The sequence below is a fragment of the Pseudomyrmex gracilis genome, unplaced genomic scaffold, assembly GCF_002006095.1.
Source record: "Pseudomyrmex gracilis isolate BER0280 unplaced genomic scaffold, ASM200609v1 scaffold_401, whole genome shotgun sequence".
NCBI classification, from domain to species: domain Eukaryota; kingdom Metazoa; phylum Arthropoda; class Insecta; order Hymenoptera; family Formicidae; genus Pseudomyrmex; species Pseudomyrmex gracilis.
In genome coordinates this window covers 47126-57695 of record NW_018020985.1, presented here as the reverse complement: position 1 = coordinate 57695, position 10570 = coordinate 47126, and the positions used below count along the sequence as shown (strand labels likewise).

At 36.2% G+C, this 10570-nt stretch overlaps 1 protein-coding gene across 1 annotated transcript in view; it reads right to left on the bottom strand.

Moving 5' to 3' along the window:
• Positions 1-3934: 3934 nt before the first annotated feature.
• Positions 3935-10570, bottom strand: part of LOC109860518 — a 45416-nt gene continuing 38780 nt past the window's right edge. The window contains exons 4-5 of the mRNA XM_020439647.1: positions 4000-4113; positions 3935-3943 (exon numbers count right to left, since the gene is read on the bottom strand). Of these exons, the coding sequence (XP_020295236.1) occupies positions 3935-3943; positions 4000-4113 (123 nt within the window). The remainder of the gene's footprint in view (positions 3944-3999; positions 4114-10570) is intronic.

The following is a 10570-nucleotide window of genomic DNA, read 5'->3' as shown; positions in this document are numbered from 1 at the left end:
CTTGACATGGTCGTTCGCGCTTTGCCTTGTATTACACCTCAAATTGTACATTTATTTAATCATTGCCTACTCCACGGTGTTTTTCCATCGCTCTGGAGATCGGCTATAGTGTGCCCGATTCCTAAGATTAAGTGCCCCTCTGAACTCAAGCATTACAGGCCGATATCTTTATTGTGTGTACTTTCTAAGGTCCTTGAGAGTCTTGTAGCTAGGCAGATTACAGAATATGTCGAGACTAACAATCTTCTTGATCCCTTCCAGAACGCTTATAGGAAGAATTACTCTACTCAGACTGCCCTTATCAGAGTAATTGATGATATGAGGTATGCTGCTGATCAGAGAGAAATAACTATAACTGTATTTTTTGACTTTTCAAGGGCCTTTGACTGTGTTAACCATCAGATTCTAGTCAACAAACTTAAAAATCTTAATTTTTCTTGTTCTGCTCTTAAATGGCTATGCTCCTACCTCTTTGGTAGAACACAGGTGGTGAGAGATCCTACAGGAAGTGAATATTCAAAGGATCTGCCTGTTCGGTGTGGTGTTCCTCAGGGTTCTGTTCTTGGTCCCTTACTGTACACATTATATGTTTCTGATTTTGGTAAAAATCTACAATTTTGCAAATATAATTACTACGCGGATGATTTGCTTATTTACATTCACACTAAACCAACTCTCTTTCATGAAGCTATTACCAAAGTCAACCTTGACATTTGTAATGTAATTGAGTGGGCAACTAGTAATAAACTTGCTTTAAATGCAAGTAAAACTTNGGCTATGATTTCTGGCACTAGAAGGTACATTAGCAACTTTGTTCATGATGGCTTGCCTCGGGTCGTCGTTGATGGGGTGGAGATTCCTTATAGAGATTCTGTTGTTTATCTAGGTGTCACTATTACTAGTNCACTATCGTGGGAACATCATGTCATTCGAACAGTGTCGCGGGTAAACTCTTCCCTACATCAACTCAAGACATTTAAGCGCTTGCTATCGACGGAGCTACGAACCAAGCTCGTATCCTCTTTGCTCATTCCTCATTTTGATTATTGTTGCACTTTGCTTACTGATATCACAGGTGAATGTAACCTTCGCTTGCAACGCTCTTTGAATACGTGCATAAGGTTCATTTTTGATGTGAAATGGTTTGAACACGTATCACCTTATTACGAGAATTTGCAATGGCTAAAGATCGCACCTAGAAGATCTTTCTTTCTCGAATGCCTTGTGTATAAATTATTGGAAACCCGTCGTCCGCGGGTATTGTATGACTCTTTNGTTTTTCGGCGGAACGATTTATCCCATAATACTAGAGCAGACAGAGGGGCACTCGTTCTTCCTCTGTCTCGAACAGAACTTTTCAGGCGATCGTTTAGATNTGTCTCGGTGGATATTTGGAACTCGATTCCTGCCGAGATGCGAAATGAGTCCTTCAATATCTTTCGAATAAGGTGGTACAATTATCTGCTTACTAATCAATCTTGATTTTACCTGATGGTTTTATTAGTTTAATATTTTTCTTATGTGTTGTTTCTGCGTTCTTATATATTTTATTGTTATATATATTTTATTGTTATTATTTTTCTTTTACTTATATTTTGCGTTCTTATATATTTCTGCGTTCTTATATATTTTATTGTTATATATATTTTATTGTTATTATTTTTCTTTTACTTATATTTTGTATTTATATTATTTAGAATTAATATTTTTGTATTTAGATTTTTCTTTTCTCTATTTATGTTATTTTCTTTATTTTTAAATATTTTTATCTAATACTCATTTATATTGCTTTTGTACTTATATAGAATATTATCTGCGTTTATTATTGCTTATGTATTGATAGCGCTTGAGGGGAATTTGTCCCAGAGCGCTTTACAAATAAAGCGACAATCAATCAATCAATCCACTCTGGAAATAAATGGCAAAACAGCCGCCAAGCGGCTCGCACTGCATAAAAATGACCATCAAGACGCAGTTAAATATTATACGAGAAGCTGAAAATACTAAAAACAATAAATTAACATACATCGTAATATATCAAATATTCGCCATGTATAACACATAGGCGCCACGCGCCTTCGCAAAATTAGGCGCGTTTGCTTGCGCTACGCGGCCTAACGAGCTGCTCTCATCTTACATCATGGAAGACGCGAGCTCACCGCCTCCTGTGTCGGCCGGAAATGCATTCTTGTGATGGACACAAAAAGTGTCACATCACAATATATATATATATATATGATATGTCACAAATTTTCGAGAACAAAATATTGTACACGCGATCATTTGTTTGATACATTTTATAAGTGATTATAATATTGTTTTGTATTATAATATTATAATTACTTCTAAAATGTATTAAACAAATGATCGCGTGTACAATATTTTGTTCTCGAAAATTTGTGACATCATGTACAGTCGACGTCAATGAATCGTTTCGTGGACGCGGGGAGCTAGGGGTAAGAGGGACGGTATTCTCTAGCAGTAAATACTGTAATTGGTCAATTCATCGAAATCTGCTACAGTTAGTTAGTGCGGCGCCCATTGGCAGTACTTACTCCTAGGGAATACCGTCTCTCTTACCCCTAGCTCCCGGGGCTACGAAACGATTCATTGACGCCGACTGTACATATATATATATATATATATATATATATGTATAGATATATTGTTTATATGTTCTAAATATTGTAGCGTTTATATAAATATATATATATATACATTTATAATATTTGCATTGTTTATTTCTTTTATTCCACATACACAAAAATAAAACAAGTGTGAATATTTATGTATATTTTAAATATTTTCCGCTGTTATACTATACAAAACGTGTTTGTGTGTGTAAACAGGAGGAAGAAGTAGAAGCAGCAAACCTAAAAAAAAAATCTAAAATTAGCAGGGTGCGAACACGCGGAGTACTAGCGCGGTGCCTTGTCCACAACGCCACGCCGCCACTTCGGTAAACTTCTTTTTGGAACTCTACTTATGGTATGTGCTAAATTTCAAACCGCGATTTCTCTTAAACGCTTGAGAAGTGCGTCGTCTTCGAATAGCATTTGTTGCTTCTTCATCCATACTACATTCCTACGAAGTTTCGTCAAAATCGATGACCCGAAGGGTGTATATATACTCCCCTTGTAAGGGTAAGAGTAGTTTAGTAACATCCATAAAATTATAACTGCTAATTTCAAATATGTTTTATAAACACTACTTAAATATTATAGTTACTGTTATAATATACATTAATGTTTATACAATTTCAATCAATATAGTTATAATTGTAGATGTTATTAAACTAGATTAGTAATAGCATGTAAATGTAATCCATTAAATAAAAAACATATATTTCGCATTATTTTATACATATTACATTTTAATATTGCCATGATATTATAGTGCAATCTTTCTGAGAGCGGACATTTTACCGTTGCTGCAGTGTCATAATAATGTTACAGTCATATTTCGCAACGTACTTGCATATTACAATCTTGCAATGAAATATTCCTGCAATGTTCTTTGTGTGCTGTATCTTTCTGTGCTGTATGGGTTTTTATCATTTTGCAAAATTTGCAGTATTTATTAAATTATTAATTAATTTATTCATGTAAGCCAATAAATACGTAGGAAGCGATGGTTCGGAGTGTATAGGCATGCACAATTATCAGTTGTAAAGAAAACTAGCTTATCTCCCGCAATCTAACAACGAGAAGCGGAGCAATAAGCAAACGGCGCGTGATAGTTTCTCGCAATCAGCTGATTTTCATAACTAAAAATCATACACGTTGACAAAATACGGATCATCACTTCCCACGCGCTCATTGATTTATATTTGCTGATTAATAACTCAATAAATATTATAAATTTTGCAAAATGATAAAGTAACTTTTCTGTTTAGATTAACCCAATTTTCATAATTTGGCTATGTCAAAATTATTCAGACATTCTGTAAATAAGTATTTAATTACGATATAAAACAGCACATAAAAACGGTATTCTTACTTCGTTGATCAAACATTCTCCAAGAAAGCAATAGCAGAATGCCAGTAGCACTACTGCTACCGAATATATTATAAAATGAATAATTTCGTTTACTTCTTTTCCGCTTTCGGCTGTCTGAAATATTATTTGCTGTAAGTTATGAAGATCTGCTGGAAAGAAGAAATATCAAAATTCCAACATAATTATTTTGTCGGTTTCAACAATTACAATGTTTTGCGTTATAAATATATTTATTTATACCTATACAAATTAGTTATATATATATATGTTATAATCAAAGCCCAAAGCACGGACAATCCTAGAATTGACTGGTCAATGCGCAACAAAAACTAAGCGTTTTGGTCAAAGTCTAAAATAATTTTGTTTTTCGGCTTTTGACTGTTGTGTTTTTAGTCAATCGTAGGAGTAACTAATACGGCTGATTAAGGTTACAATCTAAACAAATCATTTCGAACTTTGACTAATCAATTCTAGGTGTGATTAAAATGATTGTTATGTGGTCAAAGCCCGAAGCACGAGCGTTTCTAGGATTGACTGGTCAATATGAAGAATAACCAAGCATTTTGATCAAAGTCTGAAATAGTTTTGTTTTGGCTTTGACTGGAGTGTTTTTAAGCAATTCTAGGAATGACTAACAGGATGAGTCTTAGATGCGTACAAAATAAATCGGACACGGTAGGATGTGTCAATCGGACATCAGACTCACTCGGATACACTAGTATTAAAACAAGACTATTTCTTTTATGTTCTTTTTGTTCGTGTTGTAAGCGTGTAGGCAGGGAGGTTAAGCTCCCTTGCCCTCCAAAAGCCTAACTTAACTAACTATCTATAAAACTAACTATCTATATAACTAACCGTCGGTTGCAAGGTTAAGTTTGTTTGAGGAGGGCGCAGTTTCCTGCCTACACGCTTACAACACAAACATAAATAAATAGTCTTGTTTTAATAGTTGTATTATTAAGTCTGTGTCCGATTGACACATTCTACTGTGTCCGATTTATTTTGTGCGCATCTAAGACTCATCCTGTTAGTCATTCCTAGAATTGTTTAAAAACACTCCAGTCAAAGCTAAAACAAAACTATTTCAGACTTTGATCAAAACGCTTGGTTGTTCCTCATATTGATCAGTTAATCCTAAAAACGTTCGTGCTTCGAGCTTTGACCACAATCATTTTAATCACACCTAGAACTGACTACTCAAAGTTTGAAGTGATTTGTTTAAATTTTAACTTTAAACAGCCGTATTAGTTACTCCTACGATTGACTAAAAACATAACAGTCGAAAGCCGAAAAACAAAATTATTTCAGACTTTGACCAAAATGCTTGGTTTTTGCTGCGAATTGACTAGTCAATTCTAGGAGTACCCGCGTTTCAAGTTTTGACTATAACATACATACATACAGAGTGTTTGGTAACTAATATATGCTATTTATTTTAGTTCCTCTCATTCCGTTACTACGGCGTACGCGCAAAAACATGACAGCTTCGAGCTATCATTTTGCACGTGCCTGCACGCTCATTCGTGGGTCTTTATGTATTAAAATCTCGTTAAATATTGCGAATCTCGCAAAATGGTAAAAGACTTTTCAACTTAGAATAATTCAATTTACCTGCCTATGAGCGGTGTTACAGCAATTACCAAACACTCTGTATACAGGGTGTCCCATAATTACCGTCTAACCGCTCGTAGGCAACAAGAAGGGGTTATTCTAAGACAAGAAGTCCTATACCATTTTGGAAAATTTGCAATAATTAACGAGATATGAATTAATAAAGATCCGCTAATCAGCGTGCATCCAGCGTAATGGGAGCATAAGAACAGCCTAGTCTTTCTCGCGGATAGCGCGATCCCCGAACGCAGCGTATATGCTGTTTATGTATAGGTGCACATATTATTCTATTAGCTCTTCCTATTCCGCCGCAACGGCGCGTCTGCGCGAAAGACTAGGCTGTCTTTACGCTTCCCTTACGCTGGATGCACGCTGATTAGCGGATCTTCATTAATTCATATCTCGTTAAATTATTGCGAATCTTCCAAAGTGGTATAGGACTTTTCGTCTTAGAATAACCCCTTCTTATTGCCTACGAGCGGTTAGACGGTAATTATAAGACACCCTGTGTGTATATATATATATATATATATATATATATATACAGGGTGTCCCAAAATTGGTGTAACATCTCTCGTGAACAAATAGAAGGAGTAAAACTGAGTCAAAAAGTTTTATACCATTTTGCTAGATTCGCACTAGTTACCGAAATCTTAATTAACAAAGATCCGCGAATAAGCGTGCATCGGGCTGTCTTACGCGAGTAGGACAGCTCGGCGCGCTTCGCACAATTACATTTTAATATGTATATGTTATAGTATATGCTGTTATATTAGCTCCTCCCATATGCTGCTACGGGTAACACCGTAAGCGCGCGAAGCGCACTGGGCTGTCTTAAGCGCGTAAGACAGCCCGATGCATGCTTATTCGCTGATTTTTGTTAATTAGGATCTCGGTAACTATTGCGAATCTAGCAAAATGGTATAAAACTTTTTGACTCAGTTTTACTCCTTCTATTTGTTCACGAGAGATGTTACATCAATTCTGAGACACCCTGTATATATATATATATATATACAGGGTGTCTGTATACATATATATATATAATTTTATATACACATTGTGTTTAAGAGGATGCTGAAGTAACGGCTCCGATTTAGCTACTGTTCAGCCGCTACGCTGTTTAGTAAATAACGCTCTCTAGTCGAACCGAGACAAGGATAGACGTATGTCTCGTCGGCGCTTCTGCTAAAATTGCGCCAATCTTATTTTGCAACGATTTTCTTACAACCCGGAAAAAATAGATTGGACCTAATGTTACGTCCTGGACTTCACGGTCCCTTTCATTTTGCAACGTATTATAATTAAGTACGTACAACGTATTATTATTAAGTCTAGCAGTAGGTTGAAAGAATAATTTTAGTAACGAATTCCTGGAAAGAGAAACGAGACTGAGATAAAATAGACAGATCCGAATCGGACATATTATAAACATATTATAAACAAACTTAGCCGGCTGACATATTAGAAACAAATCTAGCTGGTATTGATAAGTAAGGGTTATTGCCCCTCAGAAGGAAATATGATAAACAAAAACTCTCTCTACGCGAGCTACGCGCTCGGAAATTTGGGCATGTCATAGAGACTCTCGCGGCTCTCGCGGCTCTAGAAAGGAAGTCGTAAAATCAAGAGGCTAGAGCTACGGCACGCAGATATAAACGAGATAAGGCACGTACCGATAAGCGAGATCTAAACAAAACAACCCTACCGATCCAAAAAATTGAACAAAAGAGAAAAGGGTCTTTGCCCTGGAGGTCAACGAACGAGAAGCCGAAATTTTGAGAAAGAACGATAGGGAAGGGGAAATTAGCCCGCATCTATAAAAGCCATAGATTTTCGATCCACGCGTCAGATCCGTAATACAGTCAATACAGTCAGATCATTAGTCAGTACGCAGTTTTCCAAACACAGTTCAATCTTCAGTTCCATCTTCAGTAGTCAATTCCCAGCAAACACAAATACTATATATAACAGCAACATTGTCGTATTAAAACAGAATGTGACAAGTAATATAACATAGTCGTTGCATGTAACATCCATGTTAGTTGTAATTTCCTACTCATTGTACAGTCAAGGTTACTGATTCGTTTCATGGACGCGGGGGGCTAGGGGTAAGAGGGATGGTATTCTCTAGCAGTAAGTAGCGCCAACAGGCGTCGATAATGTCAATGCTTTCGTTGACTAATTGTGTCTCAAAACAAAACTATTGGCCATTTAATAACCAATGTTTCACAAATACATATATATGGCCAATAGTTTTACGTTTTGAGACACAATTAGTCAAGAAAAGCATTGACATTATTGACACGGCGCCCGTTGATACTACTTACTGCTAGGGAATACTGTCTCTTTTACCCCTACCCCACCGTGTTCACGAAACGAATCAGTGACTCCGACTGTACATTGCAGTTATATAATATAACATGTAAGTGGAATGTTATATAATTGTTATATAGTTATAGAAATGTTATATGACAGTTATATAAATCGCTGAAATGTTACGTAACTGCAATATTCGTTGTTTTCTTGTTATAACCGTTATTAAAATAATTATATTACAGTTATATAGGATATTATATTATATATACTATATATATTTAAGCACTTAGAATTTTCAAAAATATTAAGTCTTTGAATTAATTTTAAATAAAACTAAACAAAATATTTTAAACTAAGAAATATAAATACGGTCATAAGAGCCGTTAGCAGAATGTTGTGCGAAAATATGCGTGTATATATAAATGTGTACATATATATATACGTGTTCATATGTAAATTTTACATGTGAGTTTTTGAATTGAAATTTTAATTCTTAAAATCACATAGGACGCTAGATTTGCATCATATATATGAGAGACCCCGTATACCCCTCTAACTAATTTTAAAATATTGCGAAAAAAAACTCCTTAGCCAGAAGTCAAACCTGGAATCTCCGGTTTTCCGGGCCGTCGCCTTTCTTATTCGGCCACCGAGGCAATTGGAGTTTGTTTCCCAATATTCGTACATATATCGAAAATGGTCTTATAATTTAATAACGCCCTTCTTCCAAAAGCATGGTTTTAACAAAGAATCTTTCAGGCTCTGAAGTTTCTAAACTGAGAAATACGGTCATAAGAGCCGTTCGCAGGATGTTATACGGAAATACGGAGATTCCAAATTTGACTCCTGGCTGAGAAGTTTTTTTTGCAATATTTTAAAATTAGTTAGGGGGATATACAGGGTCTCTCATATATGTGATGCAAATCTAGCATCCTATATGATTTTAAGAATTGAATTTTAATTCAAAAACTCACGTGTAAAATTTACATGTGAACACATATGTACAGGGTGTCCCAGAATTGTCGTACAATCGCTCGTAGGCAGATAGAAGGAGTAAAACTGAGTCGAAAAGTCCTGAACCATTTTTTTCTATTATTTATAATAAAGGAGTAATTGTTGAGTAAATCAGGCCAATCAGCGCAGATCTTTAGCCAGACGCACGTCAGTGAGCCGCGCGCCTGGTGTGTGTGAGCGCTCACTGACGTGTGCCTAGCTAAAGGTCTGCGCTGATTGGCCTGATTTACTCAATAATTATTCCTTTATTATAAATAATAGAAAAAAATGGTTCAGGACTTTTCGACTCAGTTTTACTCCTTCTACCTGCCTACGAGAGATTGTACGGCAATTCTGGGACACCCTGTATATGTACACATTTACACACGCATATTTCCGCACAACATCCTGCGAACGGCTCTTATGATCATATTTATATTTCTCAGTTTAGAAACTTCAGAGCCTGAAAGATTCTTTATTAATTGTTAAAAAATATTTTGTTTAGTTTTATTTAAAATTAGTTCAAATACCTGATATTCCTGGAAATGATATCATAAAAGTATAATGTAAAGGAAACAAATATTCAGTATCATACGTATCTATTTTTAATAATAATAAAATATATTGTTACATGTACAGAGCGCGTCAAAAATTCGTGGAGTAAGCGCGGGGATCGGAAGGCAAGCAGGGCGGTTGCTCGTAGCGCCAGCGAGCGCCGTATGAACTAAGTAGTAGCAATCGGTTGTCCGCAACTACGTCACAGTATAAAGATTAACCAGTAGGGTCACTCCGTCATTTGTTTGAGGATATGAGGATTGTCAGCTATGTTCTTACAATTAGTCAAGACACGTACGAGCGCACATTATGGTGTAACACACCAGTGAACAGTGTTTACTAGAATGAGAAAGAGCATATCAGTGTGTCTTACTCACACTAGTGAACAGCGTTGCATGTGTACGCAGCGCGTCAGGAATTCGAAGAGTAGGCGCGGGATCGGAGGGCAAGCGGGGCGGTTGCTCGCCAACAAACGCCGTACGAATCGTACGGTCCGCTTGACCTCCAATCCCGCGCCTACTCTTCGAATTCCTGACGCGCTGTATACGTAGCTGGAAAGCACACTATCGTACTCACTGCGCATATAAAAGCATATCGGTTTCTGTTAGTTTGTAATGTCGTGGATTGGATTTTTTTGAGTTGGATTTTGATTTAAACAAATTATTGATATAATTTGTTTCCAGCATTCATGCGAGCTATTTCCTCTAAATTATTTTAAAAAGTTATTTATACCGTATGCGAATATTTTATATTCTTAAATTTACTAATCGCAAGTTCAAATCTTTATTATCTAAAGCAAGGATCCGGACCGGACTGAAACCGAAACCGATAACCGGACCGTAACCGTTATTTTAGTCAAACCGAAACTGAAAACCGGCCCGAAATATTATGTAGACTAATAGACCGGAACCGTAACCGAACCGAAAACTTTTTCCGATGTTTATTTCGGTTCGGATTTTTCTAACGTTGTTAAACGTTTTACAAGAATTTTTATTTGGAAGAATTTGAAAATCACAGTCGTTATTGGCAACTCATTAGATTGTGTTCGAAGCCAGAGCTAATAGAATTTTTATCAACAAAGATGACACGTATG